Source organism: Anser brachyrhynchus, assembly GCF_964034855.1.
Source record: "Anser brachyrhynchus genome assembly, chromosome: 1".
Lineage (NCBI taxonomy): Eukaryota > Metazoa > Chordata > Aves > Anseriformes > Anatidae > Anser > Anser brachyrhynchus.
This window is the reverse complement of record NC_137694.1, coordinates 14,984,482-15,008,740: the sequence shown is the minus strand read 5'-3', so window position 1 is coordinate 15,008,740 and position 24,259 is coordinate 14,984,482. Positions and strand designations below refer to the sequence as shown.

Sequence of the window (24,259 nt, the reverse complement as noted above, 5' to 3'; positions counted from 1 at the left end):
TACAAGCAGAGAACTTCACGTTGGTAGTGGCAGACAGCTCTGTGCTTCCTGCAGCTCTTGGGCTTGGCCAAAGCACAGTGGGGTGAAAACTGACTGGGTAGGTCAGTGCCCTGTGCTGCTCCTAAAACCCCAGCCGCTGTTCTTCCCAGTTAGTCAAAGCAGAGGTTTGAGAGCTGGCCGTGAAGGTTACTGGGGAAAAAGGCCTGTTACGGAAGCAGAGAGTAAGATAAAGGAGACAGACCTCTGAACTGAAAATTGAAGAAGTGGGAAATCCCCCAAAGACTTGCTGACTGTAGAGTGTGAACAGAGAATAGTCCAGAAAAGTTGGAGTTACTGTAAGCTTTAACAAAGAGCTCTGCTGGAAACCCTGATATTGCCCAATGACTTTTGATTTCTCTTTTTTGTAGTGTTGTTTCAAGAACTTACTGAAGTTTTTCTTAATGTAGGTTACACACTACAAGCAATATCCACCTAACACAAGCAAAGTATACTCCTACTTCGAATGTCGTGAAAAGAAGACGGAAAATTCCAAATTAAGGAAAGTGAAATACGAAGAAACTGTTTTTTATGGCTTGCAATACATTCTGAATAAATATTTAAAAGGTAACTGACTCAAAAGTAAAACTTTACCTGTAAATAAATACCTTAATTTTTCTCATGTCTTGCTGGAGTTGTAGAATTTTAAACAATTCCATACTATTTTGGTACAATGCAGGTAGTGGCAGGCATAAGGTCTTATTTATGTGATTTTGAAAATGAGATGACCGCCCTTGTTAAAAGGTATTGACTTCTAAATTCAGGCACTGTTCTACTGATTCTTTATGACAATGGGTTACTGAAAATGAAGACATGTTCATAACCCTACTTCAGGGGGTTAAATTGAAATGAATTGAAGTAGAAGAAGACTTCATAGAACCACACGAAGGTACACTTCACATTTTGAACATGAATTTTAGTCTATTTGCTGATTTATTTAGTGTGTAAGTCAGTAACGTTAATTTTCCTTAGATTTTTGTTGCCACTCAGATTGCTAAACAAGGCAGCTACATGTGAACATGTTTTCAATATTGACAAATTTTAAAGTAACATCTGAAAAATCCATGGTGGCATTTAAGACTTCGCTTGTTTTCTTGCATTATGTGTGAATGTCATCTGTTCTGACCCAAATGCAAATTGCCTTCTGCCAGGCTTTAGAAGGACAACTTTAGCCATATAGCTTGCTTGTCTTTTATCTCGAACCAGAATTCATAAATCTCTCTGCCAGTTCTGCCAGATATTGGAATTAGACTGAAATCAAAGCACTTGATAATCTTTTCTGTAGCAATCTGAGGATTGTTCTCTAACACTGCAAATAGAAGATTGGTCATAAAGCAGCAGCAATACTTATTCAAGTAATGCGGTTAGTCTGTCTGTATCACAGAAGTGTTTAATCTGATTTTTAAGGCCTCTCCATAGGGATTCTTTCTGGAGCAGTGTAGCTTGAGACCTGGTCAGGTTGTATCTTGTGTGTGCTGAGTTGCACAATCATCACACTCCTCCAGGAAAACTACAGATAAACAAAACTCTTGACAGGTTATTAACCGTTCTAAAATAGAAAGCTGAAACTTTTATTGAGTCACCTGCTGACCACAGCTTCCTTAGCATCGTAATCTATATAATAAATTAAATTTGGTTTGAGCATAGCCGATTTACTGCACTTGACATGTTTTCTGTGTTGGTTGTTTTTTTTTTTTGAGGCAAAGTAACTTTTCTGTGTCTGAACCTATTTGTTATTATTTCCTAATCTTTCATTTGTTTCTGGAACCACAGGTAAAGTGGTAACCAAAGAGAAAATCAAGGAAGCCAAAGAAGTGTATAGGGAGCACTTTCAAGACGATGTCTTCAATGAAAAGGGATGGAACTATATTCTGGAGGTAAAAATTTATGAAAATAATGCAAGTTCATCCTGAAAGATTTATGTATAAACTGTAAAATAAATTCCACAGTCTCTTCTTTAAATCAAGATATTTTAACCGTAATACCAAAGTGTGGGTAAATTTAGCTTCTTCATACAGTGTACAGGGAATAGAAGCAGTCAGAGAATAATCATAATTGCAAGTCCATAGAGGAAAAACAATTTTCATCCTTTTGGATGCCAAATATGGCTTTGCAGGTAATAAGGATTTATGGCTGCTGTCAGCCAGTTAGAATAAATGAGGGCTTATTGGCAAGTCTCCATTTATATATATAGTGCTTTGTGGTTGGTTGCATCATTTATATTGCTTTCTGTAACTAATCATAACCATTTTTATTCCAATGCAGGAAGCATTACAACTTCTTGTATGTGTAAATAGTTCCAGAAAATGTGTTTTGTTCAATTGTTTCCTAAATTTTCCGGAGATAACTGAAGTTGAACTTCATTATGAAATACAAGGCTTGAGTATTTGACACGCAAATCTTTCCAAGTATTTCCTCAGTTTATCCTCTTTCCCTTTTGTTTAAAAAGTTATCAGTCTTCAAGTAATTGCAAACATCTCTTCTGTGTAAAGCCAGCAGATTCAGACTAGTAACACTCACCAGAGTTCTAATTTCTGCTGGTGAATTAAATACCAAGTTTCATTGTGGATTCTTATGAATGGCATTTGACGCTTGAAAGCACAATTTTTAGCCTTTTGCATTTATTTTCATGTGGATACCCTGACTGAATGTATTTTATGGTGGCATCTGTGAATGTATCTGGATGTCATCTTGCAATAAGGGTGAGCCATAAGGAGTGCAAGAGAAAAGTGAATTTAAGTGTTGAAATTGGCAGCAAGGTAAATAACATTGTTTTCTAAGAGGGACTTAGGGATATGTTTGTAGAGGACTTGCATCCATTTGAAACAACTACAGATGCGAATTCAAGCCGTATTTTTAAGTTACATTATACATTGTGGGCTACTCTAATCTGTATTTAATCTTGACCCCTCTTTGGCTAAACTGAATTAATGCCTTGTTAATGCTGCATGTCTGTCCACACTGAGTTTTGACATGGTTTAACTAAACCTGTTCCAATGCATGCTTTTGGCTTATTCAAAGTAGCCTTCCCATGTACCCTCTGTATACATTCTTTATTCCTTGGTCATATTTTCTTGCTGAAACAGTGCAAATATAAAAACAAATATGATTTCTATTTTTTTCTTAGATGCTCATGGTGCTCAAAGTGGAATGGTTTGTTCCCTTCGGGTGCTTGTCTGCCGTTATGAGCACCCAGAGATGTGCTTCTACCCCTCTGTACTATTGCCTGCTCTCTCTGGCTCTGTTAACTTGTATGTTGTGTTAGGTAAAGTGGAGGGATCAATGGCTGTATGAGTGACGTGCCAAAAGGAATTTGAAATGTATGTACATGAACTGGTACAGAATAAATGAATGAGTAAATACCTATAGGATGGAGGGGGTAGAAGTGAGGAGTGGGATTCCTGTGGAATGAGGGGATGGGTAGAGGTTGGAAGCAGACAGGAGCTGGTGAGGAGCGTTAGAGTTGTAAGCCCTGAACATACGGAGTTGATCTGGGCTAAAAAGGGTGTAAATGATGCATTTTGCCTAAAATGCTTACCAGACACTCTGCGTACATTCAGGAGATACCTCATTACAAGAAAGAAGCTGACTCTACCTGAAAATTTTGAAAGATGCTATAGTGTTATGATGAATTATAGTATTTGATGAATGGTGCTATAGTGTTATGACATGACCCTGTTGCTTTTTCCATGGACAAAATCAACACCTTTACCAACTATTAAATCTGTTTTGTTTTTCCACTAAGTATACTTCTGCTTTCATTGAATCATTAATACATAATTTTGAGCCTTTTTGAAGGCCTCATTGCCCTTTATTAAACCAGAACTGGCATCTACAAGTCTGACAACTAAACCCTGTGTGGTAGCTAAACATAACTTGCTTCAGCATCTTACACTTCAGAAGAAAACTTTTAGCTGTACTATAGAAGAGATCTTTGTGTTTTGGGCACTGGAGAACGTGTATTGATGCTACTTAAGAAATCTGTGTAATTTCTCTAAAGTGATGCAATTTTTGTTACCTTTAAAGAAGTAATATATCACAAAGATTTCTGTCAAAAATTATTAATGTGCAAAATGTTTTAAGTATTGTCAGTTTAGCTTGCAAAGTTATAATTACTGTTTTAGAGCAACTGTTTGCAACTTACTCTTTTGCAAAAGGCATGCTCCACAGACTATTTATTCTTTCAGGGATGAAAGACTGAGTTTGACAGAAGAATGACACTTCAAGATTGGATTTCATGTTTAGTGAATAGTTGAGATGATAAAATATTCTTTAAAATAGATGCTAAATAGATCCTACGTTAATAAATTAACAAAGCACGCATCTAGACCAAGCAAAACTAGTGATTTTTGTTTAAGGTCTAGATAATAGCTAAACAGTTGTGATTTTTTGCTTTCTTCATGTGAAAGCATGGAAGAAAACCGCATAGCAGATATTTCTTGTTCTGTGATAGAGCATATTTCTTTTTATTGACTATTAAAGCTTGTATGCATCAAGGAATGAAAGTGATAACCAAAATTTGGATTGATAAAGATACTCTGTATAATTTATTTATTTTTTAGGTTATAGAGTTTTACTCCTTTTTTGATAAATGCATTTTTCTTACTCGTTTGGGTTGGTCAGTATAAACAAACACTTATTTTAAGGGTCAAAAGAAAGAACTAAAGAGCTTTATCAATAAACTCACAGACTGACTTTTATCCACTGCAGTTAAGTATAAGAAGTAGGTTCCAACCTTCCTGTTACCTAACAATATTGCTATTTCTCACACAGAAATATGATGGCCATCTTCCTATTGAAATAAAGGCTGTTCCTGAGGGCTCTGTCATTCCCAGAGGAAATGTTCTCTTCACAGTAGAAAACACAGATCCAGAATGCTACTGGCTTACAAATTGGATTGAGGTCAGTTTTGGAAAGCTAGTATGCTTTGCTAAATAAATATTAACGCACTTAATTTAAGGGTTGAATCCCTTAATGGCTTAAAGCAATTCTCTGGCAGCTTTCATCTTCTGCTTTAAGTAAGCCTGGATTCTTTCTTCATTGCTCTTACACAGACCTTTTCCCACTACCTGGCAAGTGACTGTAATAGTTTTTACAGGAAATTCACAGCAGTACTTTTATTAACAAGGAAAAGAGGAGGAAGGGAGATAAATGTCTGTAGCGTGGGAGCGATAAGTCCCAAGATGGCCAGTACTTACCCTACCTTATAAAGGTATTATAAAGGCAAATTACTTTAACCAAAAGCAAATTGTTGGAGACATCAGTACTTTTTAAATGGGTGATGAAAATAAATAGCCCTTTTTGCACCTGATTAAATACCGAGTGGGGATTTTGGAATCCTAAGCAAACTTGCACCTAATAACGTGTTGGGTTTTGTTTTAGACTATTCTTGTTCAGTCATGGTATCCAATCACAGTAGCTACGAATTCTAGAGAGCAGAAAAAGATTTTGGCCAAGTATTTGCTGGAGACTTCTGGCAGCTTAGAAGGACTGGAATATAAACTGCATGACTTCGGCTACAGAGGAGTTTCTTCACAAGAGGTAATGCTACTTTTCTAATAATTGGAGAAGCCTGATTGTTCTTACCTGTAAGGGATAGTAGCATGTATTCATTAACAATTACATCTACATGCCACAGTGAAATTGTGAATGCATACAGCACTGCATTTGGACTTACATGGAGGGGGTAGATCTGGGTGGGGGTGTGGGTCTGAACTGTATCTGAGTACTAGGCTGAGAGAGCTTTCTTCCACATAGACACTGTCTTTCCTGTGTAAATGCATAAAGAGTGTATTGGTAAAACAGGAGCTGAGTCAAAGTTTTGTTTCAAGCTAGTGCTAGCCAGTAACTGGTTTTAGGCTTCTATATTTGGCGTGGCAACTGAGAGCTGCATCTTTTTCAGACTGCAGGAATAGGAGCTTCAGCTCATTTGGTGAACTTCAAAGGAACAGACACTGTAGCTGGAATTGCATTAATTAAAAAGTACTACGGAACAAAAGATCCGGTTCCAGGATATTCTGTTCCAGCTGCTGAACACAGGTAAGATTTTTGGCTATCAAACTTTTTTTAAAAATAAAAAAAATTACATGTTGTTAAACCTACTCATCTTTGTATCCAGAAATTTTTCACTTAAAAGGATGAGGCAGGCTTAAACTGTTTCATTTATATCACACGGTATTAGCCATGACTGACCCAGCTATTATGGCTAAAGTTTGATACTGATGTCTTCTGTATGTTCTAGGGGCACAGCAATGGCATGTCTGTTTTTAACTCGAAATGTTTTTTTAATGTTTTTAATTATAAACTTCTTAACACAGTCTAAATAGAGTAGGAGTTGGACTCGATGATCGTTGTGGGTCCCTTCCAATCAGGATATTCTATGATTCTGCGAATCTATGATTCTAAATGTAGATGATTTTTAGAATGGACTTGAAGGCCTACAGGCAAAAGTAGATATTGAGTTATGAACTTTAAAATTGTTCTAAACATAAAATAGTAACATGAAAAATTGTATGAGATGCACCTTTAGGCTTTCCCAGATCATGTTCTCCCTCCAAAAGAGGCAGTTGTTCTAAAGCTTCTATCCACGTAACTAATTCATCCAGTTGATCCTTAATCTCACACTAAGATTTGTTCACAAGTTTGAGAGTAAGGAACTGGTCTCAAACAGGTAATTGAGATGAAGAGCTCTGGGTTTTGATATAGGAATCATGTACAAGGTCAGGAGTGAGGGCAAATCTTTGGATTTCACTTGTGTGTCTCTGCATGCTGAAATGAGCACAATATAAAGGAAGGGCCAGTTGTGTTTTTTTCTCCTAGCAAGTACAAATACAGTCCTTTTTAATAGGGTTATTTTCACTCAGAATTGTAAGATGGATAACACAAGTTCAAGTGACTAGTTCTAATATGATTATCTTTGAAGGTACATTACTTCATGTAATTTTCTGGACCATTGCAATAGTGCTGTTCTAAAACTGCTGCTTGATCAGTAGAAGTAACAAAATTTGTCAGACTCATCTCTGATTAGCTTAATACTACAGTTATATCAAAAAATGATTAATAAAGTGACTATAATATCCTTTGTAATGAAAGGAAACACGTGGAAGCATCTTTTGTACAGCAAGTTGAAGTGGTAGTATGAGAGCAGACAGCTTAAGTGTGTTAGTTTGTATTGCCAAATGTAGACTGCAGTCACTCTTTTCAAACTAGTACACCAAAAGGGTCTTGTGCAAGAGTTGAATTGTTCCAGAACTGTTCTTCTGTTCCACAGCTTCCAATCTAAGGCTGTGTCTTGCGTGTGGTGCTCACTTCTGGCACACCACCAGGGTGGTCCCTGTGACTGCCCCAACCTGCTGGAAAAGAATTTTTTTGTCTCTTCGTTACCATGAGCTAGGGCTCGTATACACAGAAGTTAATGCTAGTATTTTATGGTACAAGTTCAATGCCCACTAGCTCTTACTGCACACCTACACTTGGTAGGAGTGCATTTAGTGTCCATACACAAGTTATTGATGTAAGTTATGTCTGCTGCTCTGCGACAGCCACATACAGACAGCCGCTGCAGATCAGCTAGCATTCAGTAACTTACTACCTCTCATAGCAATTCTGTTCGGTATGCTTGCCTGTACCCTTGTACCAAGGGTAATGCTCTGAGGTTCCTGTAGAAGAACCTTTGTATCAGTGAGCTTAATGGCTTTAAATCATTATCCAAAAAAAGGCAAATAAATTGTTTTTGTTTAAGTTTTTTTCTAATTTATGTTGCTAGTTCTCAACTTCCCTTTTTATGGTCTGAGGTTGCCAGAGCAGATGGTCTGTTCTTGTATTTGTAGTTCCCTAATTGTCTGAACGTCAGATTTAACAGAAACTCTAACAAAAGTTTTTTAAAAAAATAGTTATATGTGAAAGAAGTTTCATGTGTCCAGTGCTTGTCTGAGTTGCAAAGATGAATCCAGGTTGCTGTTAATATATTTACTATCAGTGTAGCACAAAGCTGATAAACATATAGTTTGTGCTCTCCTGTTATCACACTGTCTATCGTTATCTTGAATTATTTCTTGTAGAAAGTACAGGATATGTGATTTAATGCAAATGCTCCTCTAATATGTATTTTGCAATTGACTTCACAGTACCATAACAGCTTGGGGGAAAGATCACGAAAAAGATGCTTTTGAACACATAGTGACACAGTTTTCTTCAGTGCCTGTATCTGTGGTTAGCGACAGCTACGACATTTACAATGCTTGTGAAAAAATATGGGGTGATGACTTAAGGCATATAATTGAAGCCCGAAGTCCAGAGGCACCGCTTATTATTAGACCAGATTCTGGGAATCCTCTTGACACTGTTTTAAAGGTAATGCTTTCTTGAAATCATTTGTATACATGATTGGGAAGGACAATTTTTTGTTTTGTAATGACAGGCTAGTAAACATAAGAAAAAGTGTTCTAACTTAGTATGTTTATTATGCTTTGGATGTTTTTTTATCTATGAAAAATCTAAATGCTTGCCTTATTTAAATGTAGATATGGCAACTCTTTTGCAATCTGAATGGTTTTATTGTTTTCTTCAAAACCATTCTTGCATACTGTTCCTTGAAGCCTTTACAGCAGTTACCAGTTTTGATGGACTAATGATGCTGGAATGATTCTATAAAGAAGTCTTTCGTCACTTAGTAACAAATAAAACGGGGAAAAAACTTGAATATTGATAAATGCCAGGCAAGTAAGACTTTTTATCTCCAAGGTTAGGTATCTGGGAGTCCTAGTGTAATTCACTATTCTATGCTGCAAATACATGCTTAGTGCTCTTCTCCCTTTTGTAACACTTGCATTTAAGTTAGTGACATATGACCTTTAAGCTGAAAACTATTTCTTGCCTTCTAGCTGTATAGAGAGCATGATGATTCTTGCGGTTTTATTCCAAAAACTGTTGATACCTTCTGAATTTGAGGAGCTCTCAATACTGTTTTAATAAGAAAGTAGGGGAGATTTTAGGTGTGTTGGTAGTCTGTCAGATCCATATAGCTTTTAACACCTTTTTTTTTTTCCGTTGGGGCAAATGGCATAACAAATAGGAACTTTGAATAATCTTTCTCAGAGCTGATAAGAAAAACCCTATCTGGAGAGTTTAATTTTAATTATTGATGGCTAACAGAATCTTAGAAAACTGAAAGCCTCATCCACTATCTTAATGGAGGTCAAAAGAAGAGCAGAATCTTCAGCTGACTCATGAATAGCCATAAATGACACAACCAAAGAGAGAAAGGAGGGAGGCATGGATCTGATTAGCTTTTGGGTACAAGTGCATAAAGGCTACATATTCTGTGACTGCTTTAATCTAACAGCTTCTGCTACAATGGCTGGCATGCTTTTTGTTTGTGTACCTACATGGATATATTTAGAGCAGGGTACGTGGGTATACTCATGAATTTGTGCTTGGGTTTTTTTTGTTTTGTTGGTTTGTTGTGTTTTGTTTTTAGCATGAATCAGACGTGGAAATTGGTTTCTTTACTGGAATGGCAGATTTTTATTTTTATTTTGAGCTATTTCCCTTTTCTTTCCCATAGGTCTTGGAGATCTTAGGGAAGAAGTTTCCCATTACAGAGAACTCTAAAGGCTACAAACTGCTGCCACCCTATCTCAGAGTTATTCAAGGGGATGGTGTGGATATCAACACATTGCAAGAGGTAGGAGATCCTGTTCGTGTATAAGGGTGACACTGGTTATATTGCTAATTAATCTGAAATCTGTTACGACTAGTCAGGTGTTGCAGCTTCTCTACTGACCCCACCCTGCCCTTCATCCTAGACATTGGCAATGATATCCTAATGCATAAAACACCTTCATTAAAAGCCCACAGGGAGTTATTAAGATGCATAAAAAACTAAGAGGCATATCCTAATCTTACTGTCGTAACCATTCTACTCCCACTGTCTCTCCTTTTGTTTGCTTTTATCCTGCTTGTCAAGCCTAATTCAGATCAAAACCTGGCAGTGTTTGGTCCTTTCATTGATACCTAAAGCACACTGCATGACTGCTGTGCTGTAGCAATAGTAGTAATTAACTGATTTAGCTCGTTAGTTATGTATGCTCTGTAGAGTGCTTGCACTCAAATTTTGAAGGTGTGTTTTGTGAAGGTGACTGTTTAAGAGCGAACATAATGAAGGTAAGGAGTCTACTGATTTGGCAACTAATGGAACAAAGATTGTTGAAAGCCCAGAAAATGTGAATAACAGGTCTGTGGTCTGAATCAAATTGGACTATGTTGCACCACTGATGTCTTGAGTCTAGTAAATACACTAATTATTAGTAATATTAAAAAAGGGCAGTTTCAGTAAGACCAAAAAAATAGGTTTTTTTAGTGGATGCTGTGTGCTAGAAACTAGTTACAAATTGACCGCTATTGGCTAGATAGAGATACTAATATAATGCAGTTATAAAGGTACAGGCTGCAGCAACTGCAGCTGATGAGGGGGAGAAGGACTTGACTTTATCAGGCTTGTCCTGGCTTTCATCATTAGCGGTACTAGAGTTCAAAACCAGAAATAAGTTGGATAAGCTTAAGATGAATTTTACTGGATTTTATTGAACCTTGTCCTAGCTTCCTAGACTGGCACACCTTTAGACTCTTCTTAACAAAGTTGACTTTTGCTGCTTCTCAAATTAGGCAAGAGAGATAGCAAGCTTATTTTCTCGCTGGCTTGAAACTATCTGCATATTTAACGTGGGCACATCATGTTAACCTGAACCACGGAACTCCAAAGATGTTTGTCACTCAGATCCTTAGAGAGCAGTTAATACTGACATTGTTTCCTGATATGCCATCTGTAGTGCAGTTAAACACCATAGTTTTGTTCCTATAGCCTTTGAAGCAAATTTGTTTTCTTCCTCTGGCTTCTTGAGAATAATTTGTGCTAATAAGCTTAATGAAACACAAGCATGAGAGGTTAATAACTAGAAAGGAAGTCTTATGGTTAGATACTAAGGGAAGAGACTTTATTAATAAACTTCCCAATGACTGTTAAACAGGATTTAACCATGACTTGATGCCCATCTTAGGTAAAATATGTACTTGTAGAGATTTTCATGAGTCTGTGACAGGGGAAGAAAAATGGAACATTAAGCCTTTCATGTAAGGAACTCAAAATTTTCATTTTGTAGGTTATACATAGCAAAATTTGTAGAGGTAAGCTCATATGGCATTGATTGTACTCGGAGAGCCACAAAGATCAATGAAGGGACCAGAGCACCTCTCCTATGAGGAGAAGCTGAGAGAGCTGGGATTGTTCAGCCTGCAGAAGAGGAGGGATCCATCAGGGGGATCTGATCAATGTCTATAAATACCTGAAGGGAGAGGGCAAAGAGGATGAAGCCAGACTCTTTTTGGTGGATGCCAGCGCCAGAACAAGAGGCAGTGGGCATGAACTGAAACAAAAGAGGTGCTGCCTGAACATCAGGCAGTGCTTCTGTGCTGTGCGTGTGACGGAGCACTGGCACAGGCTGCCCAGAGAGGTTGTGAGTCTCCTCCTTGTAAATCTTCAAAAGCTGCCTGGACATGGTCCTAGGCAGCCTGCTCCAGGGTAAGCAGGGGGGTTGGACCAGATGGCCTTCAGAGATCCCTTCCAACCTCAGCCATTCTGTGGAAATAACAAAACTATTGTTAAAGTATTTATGTTAGAGGATAAAATGCAGTCCTCTCCAAGTCCTACATAGAGCAGGAAATTAATTCTAGTAGCTAATGGGAGAGGATAAGAGGCAGAAGGGAGCAATTCTTTGTTCAGATGATCTGCCTGTTCATGTGTCTTTCTCAATCAAACTGTTGCTGATTACAAGGAAAAGTCTTATCTGTAATATGTAGAAGAGGGTTGAGGATTCAGTTCCTGAAGACTTAACGGAGCTGACAGAACTCATTGCTGCTTAGTGGCCACCTTCTGATCCTTTCCTGATTCTGTAATCTTGCTCTGCACTTCGTGTCAGCTATGGTCATTAAACTGCTGAACATTAAACAAATTTAGCCCACAAATGTAGCAGCAAACTAACTTGGCCAAAACCAAACAATTTTCTTTTGTTTTAATGAAATTGGCCCATAAAAGGGGCCAGTAACCACCAGTACAACACAAGAGTAAAACCAAATTGTTGTCTTGAGTTGGGGGAAGCAGAAAAGGAGGAAAGAGACACTTCTCATTTGGCAGCAACAAGTTATTTTGGAGCAAAAAGGCCACGAGCTTGCAGCCTAATTTTGATCGTGGTTAAGATGTCGTGGATTTCTTTCCTTTTATGTCAGCAAAACCCAAGTTTCTTCATTCTTTTCATAAAGGAGTTTACATGAACAAATCTGAATGCATTGTCGTGGCTATCCGTTTTTCCCTCTTAAAACCTATGCAAGTGATTGTTCTAATTACTCTGTATCAGCCTTAGATCGACCTGCTGTTATGGATCAGGTGAAAGGTAACCGGTACAATAGGAAAACTTAGAATGAGTAATGACAGATCAGTCTCATTTAAATATCAGACCTAGCTGAAAGAAAAATACAGAAAACAGAGTGTAAACTGGATTTTAAAATTCTTTGTTTTAATAGGGATTGCTGGTAGAACAGGTAAGGAACCTTTTCTGACTTTCTTCTAGCATTTTCACTTTTAAAAATCATTCCAATCTGCTAACTCCACAATATGCTACACTTTCAAAGGATTTTCTTTGAACATTCAATTTCCAGATGTCTTTAAATGGTTATAAAGAAAAAAAATCCTCTAACCTGGAGTCACAATTGATGTATTAATCATGTTCATAATGGTCAGGGCAAGCTAGTCAAAACCCTGTCACTGAATCTGTTGTCTGTATAAGTTTGGAAATGGGAGACGATCAGTTGTTCTGCATTGTTTTTCCTCTGGAGGAGGATTTAGTTGTTTGGAATCTCCTCCTTTTCTTCCTCCCCATTACTGCTGCTGTTCGCCATCTCTTCTCCATATCTGAGGAAGCTGTAATCTGGGGCAACTGTGGGTCACCGGTAGAAGTCAGAACTATCTTTCAACTTAGTCTCAATTTCCCTTCCTTTCTGCCCCTCACTGACCAAAGATCAGTCTGGCTAAGGAAATCCCTTGATAGAGAATGGAAAGGTGGAAGCAAGTTCTTCACCCAGGGTAAGTAAGAAGTTGTGCCTGTAGTATAAGATGAACAAACTCTCTAAATTAGAGCAGAATTTCCAGCTGAAAGAAGGTTCCCATTTCTTCTCACCTAGGCAAGGGGGCTGAGCAGCTACGTCCCAGCTGTGTTATACTTGTACCCGTAGAATATGTTATCCTCCAAGTATTGAAGAACGTGAAGTCTAAGCATGGGCACAGGATGTTGCTTATACCATGTAGTTTATGCTGAATCTTGCAGGCATATTCATGTGAATTCGGTGTCAGACCTATCTATAAAACTGGATAAGTTGTGGGGCAGAATATATTGGCTCAGGCTTGGCCAACAGTTTACCTGACTTCAGGCTTGGTCGCTGTCTGGACAGAACTTGCTCAGAATCCAGGTGGAGCTTACCAACACCTGCCTTTTCAAAAGACAGTGTAGATAAGCAGAGCCGTATCTGGGAGTCAAGTCTAGCTTCTTTCTGTCTGTCTTGGTCTTATGCTTGAGAGGGTATTCAAAATTCCTTTTCTTACCCTTCCTTTATCATGTTCAGTAACTTCTGAGGTGCTTAAGGGAGAATCTCATTAGCACCATGATGGTACTAAATCCCTTATCCTCCATGGATACCCCTTTTAAAACTACTTCCAGGAGAACTTAATCTCTTGAAAACATAGATTTCTTTCGTAGTGGGTCACTGTCTGAAAGGGTGGAATGGCTACTACTAAAATCCACAGGATTTTCACATATTGAGGCAGTATTTGTTCAGGACAAAGTGTTTCCCAAGGGTTTCCCTAAGCAAAAGTCATGGAGGTGGGGCCAGAGATTCCATTTGCTTGGTTTGTTGGATGAGGCTGAGTAAGCAGTCACCATTAGAATGAGGAAGACTCACTGATGGTATCTCTGCTGGGGAAATCTGCTAAAAATCTAGTGGGAAATTGTTCGAGGTGTGCCCTCAAATTATGGCTCTCCAGGCCACCTTTCGTGTTGGCTGGCCTCTGTCAGGCATTCAGACTCTGAGAGTATCCTTGAGACAGGCAGTCTACATGTGACCGAATGGATAAATAAAAAGAAAACTACTAGATATTTTTGTTTACATTAACTACCCATTTACCATTGTCTGAAATTGGAGTGGTCTTTTTTTTTTCCCCTCCATATAAAAGTTTGATTTTTGCCTTAGCTGTCCTTTGAAGAAATGACTTCACATCAGTAACTCCTAGAACAGTTATGTTAAGTGCTACCATGGTGTTTTCCTTTGCAGGAGGACAAAAAAGATTACCCCATTTCACATGACACTGATTTCTGAAACTCTGCACTGTTCCACATGGATTGTGTGTTTCCATTCTGCTCCTCACCTTCCTTTTTCTGGATGGAGGGGATTTTGCTACTTCACCTCCTCTGAAGTTTTCTCACCCACTTTTGTTAGTGAAATATTTAGGAGATAGGAGTTCAAACACTTTTATCGGGGCCGTAGCCACCTTTTCAGTCTGTAATAAGAATAACAGGTCAGGGAAACAAATCTTGCTTGCTTATGAGCGTGACTAAACTAGCACCCATGACTCCAGGCTAGGGGATGCTATGTTTGTGTGGATAGAATGTGGTGAGGAGGATGGGAATGCTGTAGTAAGTTTTAAATTAACTGTTGATACCCGTGCAGTTCACATTGATCTGTATCTGCTTGAGAAGGTGCCAAGGCAAACTTTTTAAGCAACTTTATGTATTTCCATTTCCCATCCTCTAAATTGCCAATCTTAATTTTAGACGTGATTTTTTTCAGAACTGCTCTGCTGAAGTCATTGGTCAAAGTGGGTAATATCTTTCTGGAGTTGATGAGCAAGATGATTGCTTTGTTTCAGGATACATGCTATGCTTTGAGGACTGCCTATAGTTCTGAAAAATCAGAAGGCTCTGAAATAACTCCCACGAAGTCTTTTGTTTTCTCTAATTGTCTGGGCATTGTATTGCTGTGCTACCCTAGTTTGGAAAGGATATGTGCCAGCATTATAATAGTTTTTCAGCAAAAACTTTCTATAATTATCCTGTGCTGTAATCGCAATGAAAAATGCAAACAGTATGCCAAGTATTGGCAGCATTGTTACATATATCTCCTGGAAACTGAATGTTAGTTGGTTTAATTGTCTGTAAAAGCATCTTGTTTAAGTAGTAGTATATTTTTATGGAAAAAAAATGGCATGGTCTAAAAGCATGTTCCATCATAGTTTTCTTTTTATTATTAGATTGTAGAAGGAATGAAGAAGAATAAATGGAGCATTGAGAATATTGCCTTTGGATCTGGTGGAGCGTTGTTGCAGAAACTAACCAGAGATCTCTTAAACTGTTCCTTCAAATGTAGCTATGTGGTGACCAACGGTCTTGGGGTATGTCTTTTACTACGTCTACCATTATGCTGTCAGTAGAGGCCTCTTGAAAACTGTTTCGTGTTTCCTGTTACATTACCACTGTCTGCATAAGGGTACACAAGTCTGACAAAGCCCAATGTTCCTTTCATTTTAGGTAAATGTCTTCAAGGATCCAGTAGCCGATCCAAACAAACGGTCAAAGAAAGGCCGACTGTCTTTGCATAGGACACCTGCTGGAGATTATGTAACACTTGAAGAAGGCAAGGGAGATCTTGAAGAGTATGGACAGGTATGAATTGTCAAGATTTATTACATCATTCTTCATGAAAAAGTAGACTGAAAAAAAAACAGGTTATAACTTAATTTCACAACTTGTTTCCAGTTGTCTTTTTTTCAGCTCCTGTCTCACTACTTCAGAAGTGTCCCCAGTGCCAAATTTGCTAACAGTAGAATGCTAGGATGTTAGTAGAATGTTCAGGCTTGAAAACCAGCACTCTCTTTTTTGCTGTGTTTGGAAACAAGAGACTGTTGCTTCTTTTTCACAAAAGTAGTGTCTCATAATGTAGCAGGACATAAAAACTATTAGAGTGCCCAAAGGAGAGCAACAAAAATGGTTAAAGATCTAGAGGGCAAGATGTACAAGGAGCAGCAGAGGCCCCTTGGTTTGTTCAGCCCAGAGCAGAGCAGGCTGAGGGGAGGCCTCATGGCGGCCTGCAGCTCCCTCACGAGGGGAGCGGAGGGGCAGGCGCTGAGCTCTGCTCTCTGGGGACAGCGACAGGACCCGAGGGAACGGCATGGAGCTGGGACAGGGGAGGGTCAGGCTGGGGGTTAGGGAAAGGTTCTGCACCCAGAGGGTGGTCAGGCACTGGGACAGGCTCCCCAGGGCAGTGGGCATGGCACTGAGCCTGATGGAGTTCAAGACATGCATGAACAATGTTCTCAGACATGACACTTGGTCTGATTTTTGGGTGGTCCTGTGTGAAGCTGGGAGTTGGACGCTTGTGAATCCCTTTCTACTTGGGATATTCTGTGAGAATATGTTAACGAAGTACTTCTGTATGAGTCGTGTATTTGAATAGTAGCTTGAGGTGGAGGGAGGAGAGGGACAGGCTTAACTAAACTTGTTTCTACTTTCGCATTGAGATTTGTAAATAGTTCCTTCAGGTGTTAATGCTCTATACCTGGAGTAACTTCCCAATTTTCGAAGATTAATTAAATTAATCTACAAAGTCTGTTTCCTTGTTAAGTCTTCACAATCACGAAATTAAGTGCTATTTCAGTAGAATAAGTACAATCTTTAGGCCAATCTCAGGTTTTCAGATGGAGATCTCTTAAGTATTCAGTGAACTGGCAACAAAATGCTTAACTGTATGTTGAGTCTCTTCCTAAATTAAGGGGATTGAAAGTAAACACATTATCAAATTGCTCTTCAGCCATTAAAAGCTCGAAGATTCTTGAATTTTCTGGTATGTAGACACATTTCTGTGCTACAAGACAGAGGGATTTTTCCAGGCATGCTGTTTAAGCATAAAAGTGAGATCTCTGAGAAATTTAAACATAGAAAACAAACAGTTATATACTCTGTAGTTATGTGCTCTGGATGCAAAGACCTAAGAACAACAACAACAAAAAAAACTAACTGGGACTGTAATAATAGGGCAAAGCATAACTACTTTAAACAGAAAGAGGGTAGGTTTAGATTAGTTATAAGGAAGAAGCCCTATATTATGAAGGTGGCAAGACACTAGAACAAGTTGCCCAGAGAAGCTGTGGCTGCCCCATCCATGGAGGTGTTCAAGGCCAGGCTGGATGGGGCTTTGGGCAACCTGGGCTGGTGGGAGGTGTCCCTGCCCATGGCAGGGGGTTGGGACTGGGTAGTCTTTAAAGTCCCTTCCAACCCAAACCATTCAGTGTACTTTCAGAGTTGTATATACACATATGCATGTATATGTTTGTGATGCAGATTCATATATATCTATTTATAAATACATGTGTGTGTGTGTATGTATGTGTGTATATATATATATATACACACACACACACACATATACATAAACGGGAGTTAGTGGTAAGAAGTTCTTCCAAACAACTCAATCACAACCCTTGGGGTCTGAATTAAGTTGATGTGTGGTTCCTTCATTTTTGACAGGTGAAAGAATTCATAAAGTAGTTTCCTGTAATGGGATGTTAGAGAAGGTTGTATATGCGGTACAGGATCTTTGGAACTTGGGGAAATGGTGGGGAGATGTGCTCCTTTGTGGGTCCTGGTTCTCTAAAGCCATGGGTCAATAGGTCACCAGGCATAGCAGCTGTCCAACATTGCTTTTGTGCTAACTTTTCTGTGCAAAGCTATGTTTATTGCCCTTTCAGTGTGCTACTTGTGAGCACTTTTTGATGCATTTTTAATATATTTTCCTAACAGTCCACATTACATAAAAAAGTTTTTTCCATAGTTGATGTAGAGAAAATTAAGATTTAATCTAAACCTCTGAAGTTCAATTGTACTTAAAATTTGGTTGATTGTCTCCTTTCCCAGTAGCTGGTCTAGTAGGATATATTTAGCTTATTTATTTTGTTTGCTTGTCTTTGGCCTGATGTGGACAACTTAATGAAGGGGGATTTCTCAGTACAAAACTTCTGTCTGCGCACAGGATGGGCTAAATCCTTTCTTCTGTCTAACCTTTAGTGGAAGTTACCAGACAGAGCTGAAAAGATCTAGTATCTTGACAGTCAAAAGCTTGTCCCATCAGTGTTGATTTGGGTCCTTGCCTTTTGAGTTTGTGTGTAGCTTGTGTAATCTGTGTTGTTTGTTCATTTGGCAAATGAATCTTGCTAAAACAGTGGTGTTTCTTGCAGGATCTCCTTCATACAGTATTTAAGAATGGAAAGGTAACGAAGTCATATTCATTTGATGAAGTAAGACAAAATGCCAGGCTGAAGAACAGTGAACTAGAAATGGCGTCTCACTAAGTTTCATTCCTTGTCCGTGTATGTGTGTGTAACAAGTATGTACTGCATAGCTACTGGGTTTACTGTACAGATTTGTGTGTTTGTGTTTTATGACATTGTAGCCAAATTATTTGTTGGTTTATGGACATACTGCCCTATCTTTTGCCAGTCTTTAGAAAAGATGAAATCAGGAAATGGTACTTACAATGTAAAACATATTTAATGCTAAAGTGTGCTTTTTAGGGCCCTTTGCCAGTAGTGATTCAATCTGGTATTGATCTTTTCACAAATGAGACAGAGCTGAGAAACTTTTTTATATATAACAGAATATCACAAAATGGATTTACATAAAATTATCATGATTGCTTTATGTTTATATTTAACTTGTATTTTTGTACAAACAAGATTGTGTAAAATATATTTAAAGTTTCAATAATTAAGTCTTTCCAACTTTTCATGATTTTTATGAGCACAGACTTTCAAGAAAATATTTGGTGGGGGGGAGAATCCATTGCCTTTTGTCCATTAATCAGCAAATAAAACATGGCCTTAAAGTTTGTTGTGACATTGTACCATTTGACAACTAAATCAGGACTTGTATCTCCTTAAGATCCCATAGAACTGCTGACCTCACCGTTTCTTGTAGTTGTCTGTATTAGTTAATCTACATTAAAGAAAGTTACTGTTCTTACTAGAAGGTTTAGGTACTACAGACCTTGCTGGCATGGTAAGGTGTATAAATGGAATGCCAAATTTGAAAGGATTCTCTACTGCAACTTAACTTGCCAAGTCTATCCCACTTGGCACATGCACCTCAATATTTTAAGAGTAAAGTTTTTAAGAGATCTCCTCTTCCACTATAGAATATATGTGTAAAATACTGAAATATGGAAGCGGTGTATTTTAAAGTAATTACACTTCTGGGTTTATTTTTCATATACTGTAAGTGACATGACTTTAAAGCAAAATACTGGACTCGGTAGTGCACTTTTTTACTTTTTTGTATTTTTTTCATTGATTTGCCTTTTGTCAGACTGGATGTTAAATTGTAAAAAAAAAAAAAAAAAAGTTTAACTATTTTTGTTAACAACTTTAATAAAACTTTATGCTAGCCAAACTCCTACATGAATGGCAAACCTGTTTCCCCTTCTCCCCTGTCTCACTGGGGCAAGGAGGGGCTTTTATTTTGCAGAGGGTAACCGTAAAAACAAGGTTTCAGAGAGAGTTTTGAACTGTCTGCACTTGATTGTACTTGCTCTCTGCATATGCTTGATTTGAATATCTGCTAGAAAACAAAACTGTTGAGGATTTTATTTGAGAAGCTATGTAGTAACCTCTGAAATGTTTGATAGTACTGTAGGATGGCTCTCACTAGAAAAGGAATACCTCCCTTATTTAAAGGAAAAAAAAGCAAAAACAAATGGTTTCTGTATTTTGTTTATGATCAACTGTCAGACAATGACTTAATATACTGATGTAATTAATGCTTCTAATTAGAAAATGATGTTACAGGAAAATGTTAGGGGTCCTCTAAAATCACTTAAGCCTACAAAAATTATACAAAATATGCTTTTAAAGGAAGATTGAAAAGCCATACTTCATTGTTTTTATTCTGTCACCAAGGACCACATCAAAGCATTCATAATGTTTCCAGGGTTTGTGGTTAAGACATTTATGCCCAGTCTCAATAGTTCTTGTTAATAAAAACTTGTTTTCCACTCTTAGTGTATGTAATTATACATTTAAGTGATGTCTTGTTTCAAAAATAGTGCTTTAGTAAAACTTTAAATGCTGACCTTTCACACTGAGGAACTGCCTTCCCTTTGTTATTAATGATATTGTTTGTATTTGGCCAAGAAAGAATTTAAATCTGGACTTAGGATCAATAGCAGGTAAATAGTACAGAGCCTATTTTACTCCTCCAGATATGTACTAGGGAATTTTATGATGTACGGTTTAAAAAATAAGAGTAAATGCTGCTTTCATTCTGTACCAATAAAAATTTTGATAACTATTAACTACCCATAACTGATATTTTTGTACTTGAAAAGTGAGGACATGCTGTGGAAGCACTGTTTTCTTGTGTAACAAAGAAATGCATCAGTAGTTGTTCAGTGTTCTCTAAAACTTAGCGTGTTAGCTGGAGACTTAAAAGCAAATTCTCTACCTGTGCATGTCACTCTCAGAAGGTTGTCACATCACTCATTTTAATAAATGCTAATATCTTTTTAAAGGGGGAGGAGGGGGGCAGAACACCTGGTGCTATTCACACCTGAATACATGTCTTTGTGTTTCTGGGCATCAAGGAGTTGATAAAACTTATTACAGTGCTTGAACCATACAGTATCCTGATTCTTCCACATAAAAGCAAACAGCATGTTTAAGTTTGCTTTAAATTACTAGATTTGTAGTCATTGAGATATTTTAATTATCCCCATTTCATAATATAACACAGTATTTGTATTTAAAAATAGGAATTGGGAATTTTGTGTTAATACACTTATTTGTAACCATAATTAGCATAAGAAATGGATTTTATAAAACTATTTTTTCTTAAGCTGCATGATTATGAAAAGATGCTTTTTTCATACTTTGAAAGACCTGAGGAGAGAACAGAAGAGTACTTAACTGTTCGGTTTGCCAAAGTCAAAACAACGTTTAAACATTTTTTTCGTGTAGGTTTTTACATTCCTTCTTAAACTGTTTAGTGAAGAATAAGTATTCCTCACTTAAATCCTCTGTTAAAGTAATTTTAATGTATTTGACATCAAATACCAGTATGTAATACACATGGAAATAAAGTTTAGTTCTGGCAGTGAAAATAAGAGCCATTTGACTGTGTTTTAAAGTTGTGATGTTGGGCATCAGATTCTGTTCATGTGCTCTTTGTTGCCAAACAGATTGGAGTACAGCTGTGCTGTCATTATAGTCCACTGTAGGAGAACTGCCCTGTTGGCTCGCATGCAGTTTGTGGTCAGCTTAGTTCTAAAGAAGAAAAGGAAAACTGGATTCTTTTTTTCCCCTTTTCTATTTTTCTCTTGCAGAGTGTGAGCACATCTGTACTTCAATATCTGGTGTGCTTCTGCTTAAAAATGGAGCACTTGCCATTGAATTTGCTATGAGGTCATATCCTCCATTTACATTTCACATAATCCTTTCTCAAAGATTCATTATTTTTATTAAGATTTTTATCTCTAAAGCGGTTAAAAATGCTTCAGTATCTATCAAAAAATATCAGCTCTTTAATAGAGAGAATGTCTCCAGTCCCTTTGGACAGGATTTTCATAACTGGAAGAAATAACACATTTAGTTCCTACATAACTTTAAATTGTACCTTAAGCACAGTCTCTAATACACGTGTAAAGATTATTTATCTTTCTTTGTTGCCAGTCCCTTTAGGTTGTGCTGGACTATAAAAAAAAAAAAAAAAAGGACACCTGTAGCCTACAATAATGGCCCTTAACACTTGAAATCAAAGTCTCTGTTACGTTATCTTTACAGAGAGCATACACAGCGTAAGTTGTAGGTAAGCAGGGCTCTTCCTCCTCCTTTCCATGCTGGTTTCCATCCAGGTGTAACTCTCCAGCTCTTCTTACTCTAGGTAGCCTTGGTGCAAGTTAAAAGTGACTGCCAATGGTGAGTGTGCTTTGGTGGGCTCGCAGATCATCGTGCAAAGGAGTCTACAGGGAAACTTCAAGCCTCAAACTGTGCAGGAGAAGGCAAGGGACTTACAAATGTCTCTCTTTCTGTCACCCCCCTAATACTGCTGTAATGATTCAAATAGTATCTGTGCTGAGTGGCTCAAGGCTGGAACTATGAGTTTGTGTTTGAGCAATGGTAATTACCTCTCCGTGCAGTAATGTGTGTTTCTGCTTGTCCGTGAGAGTCCCATTGGGATCCCATAGGTACACACCTCTGTGAAATTTGTAAACAGCTTAGTGAAAGGTGATCCCCTTGTTTTTAACCTGACAGATAGAGGCATGTTACGTGGGGAGCTGCATGCCTTCTAAATAACTTGGCCATCAGAAATAAGGAAATTCTGAAATTAAAGCTACTCCATAAAGTCAGGCTTACTGAAATCACAATTGTTAACCCTAGATAATTTTTTCATTGCTTTACTGATAGCACAGCCAACCTTGCTAATGATTTAAAAACACCCATTTTGTATATCTATTTGTTTTTTTATGGTAAGGGATGAGAAGTACTTAATAGAGCTTTACTGAAAAGTTTTTTCCTGTGTCATTATTTTATCGATACGTACCCTGTTTTCTGCTGTAAGATAATAAAGAGCAAATCAAAAGATCTGGGAATGAAGTCAGTAGGATTCTTCTTAAGTAACATATTTTGTTCAATGTTGTTTCCTTACAGCTCTTTATCTCTGCTTTTTGAAAAGAATTTTTAGACTTTTCAATTTCCGGTGAGGTTTCCTGGAACCAGAGCTGTAGTTCTCTATCCTGCTCCTGGCTGGAGCAGGGAGGTCTCCTAAGGAGAGGGAGGGAGGAGTCCCTCATGACTCTAGCAGTGTTTTTACTTCCCTCTTCTACAACTCTTCTGAGAAGAAGGGCAAGTTTATAGCTAGTTTATAGCTAGTTTACCATTAGGTCAAAAATCAGAACATTTGGATTTTACAACTTTTACAACTTTTTCTCCAGCAGTTTAGGTTGACACTAATTAACCAATTAGTTTAGATTGAACCAATTAACATTGGTTCTCGATCTCTATATATATATAATTAAACAAGGATACTTTAGTACTATATGAAATACTTTACTTTGTTGTTGTTGTTTCATTGATTAATGCTGTGAGACTTGGAAATCCAATTTTTGGTGGTTGTTCCTATGCCTGTATCAAGTACATATATTGGACAGAGCCAGGGAATTATAAATTATTGAAAATGGTTTCAGCATTTTCTGAAACTATGGTATTTAAGAAATTCAAGTACATGGATAAAGAATGCATTGAAGGATCTGAGGGGTGGGAATTTTCACTTCTTTGTCACTAGATTGTGTTATTAATGTAGCTATTTAAAGCTTTCACATCAGCTCTTTTTTTATGCAAGAGGATGAGGAAACACTTTATAATGACTGAGTATTCATACCAAAAGAGTAATAAAAAATGTCAGGTGAATTGTGTGGACTAAACCTTATACCTTCTAAAGAAAAGTGATTATTAGTCTTGATCTTTCTTCTTTTTCTTACTAAAGGGAAGAGAAGAAAGCTTTTTTGTCAGATTGATTGGGATGCAATTTCCTCAGCTGATTAAAGAAAACAAGCTAGCATGCTCTGCCCTTTAAGGGAGTTTTTCATGTTCTAAGAGATGTTGCCCTAGTTTAAGCCTAAGGAATTGTGGCTTGTTTTTTGGTGTGTCAGAAAGATGACCTCTCCAGCAATTTAAGAGGATAATCTGTAGGTTAAATGGCTTTGGGTATGGATATGTCTGTAAGTCACAGAAGGGTCAGAGCATGACAGCTAATCTCCCTCTGGTGAGGGTGCCTCCCCTTGATTTCTGTCTCAGCTGAGGAGGTTCAAGTCTATCCTATAATCTGCTGCAAAAAAGCATTGAGGCTGTTCAGCCAAAACAGGGGGTGGCCGTGTCTATGTGGTAACAAAGCAGTGGTGTGCTAATGTGCCCCAGTCTAACCTTAATCCATTTTTCAGGGCTTATAGCTACTTGTTAAGCCAAATGCCAATGACAAACTTCATTAAAGCTACCATTCTTCCCACACACTGTGTTTTTTGCAGCCTCACCTCCAGCACTCTTGCCTGAAGACCATTATTTGCTTTTATTGCAGCTATAAAT

General features: G+C 37.8%; 1 protein-coding gene across 1 annotated transcript in view; it reads left to right on the top strand.

Annotated features, from left to right (window-relative positions):
* NAMPT (nicotinamide phosphoribosyltransferase) overlaps positions 1–21,285 on the top strand; it is a 31,679-nt gene extending 10,394 nt beyond the window's left edge. Inside the window, exons 2-11 of the mRNA XM_080553911.1 lie at positions 447–603; positions 1,810–1,913; positions 4,810–4,938; positions 5,419–5,577; positions 5,939–6,075; positions 8,163–8,388; positions 9,602–9,721; positions 15,389–15,529; positions 15,666–15,800; positions 18,368–21,285. Of these exons, the coding sequence (XP_080410037.1) occupies positions 447–603; positions 1,810–1,913; positions 4,810–4,938; positions 5,419–5,577; positions 5,939–6,075; positions 8,163–8,388; positions 9,602–9,721; positions 15,389–15,529; positions 15,666–15,800; positions 18,368–18,481 (1,422 nt within the window). The 3' untranslated portion in view covers positions 18,482–21,285. The remainder of the gene's footprint in view (positions 1–446; positions 604–1,809; positions 1,914–4,809; positions 4,939–5,418; positions 5,578–5,938; positions 6,076–8,162; positions 8,389–9,601; positions 9,722–15,388; positions 15,530–15,665; positions 15,801–18,367) is intronic.
* Positions 21,286–24,259: the final 2,974 nt, after the last annotated feature.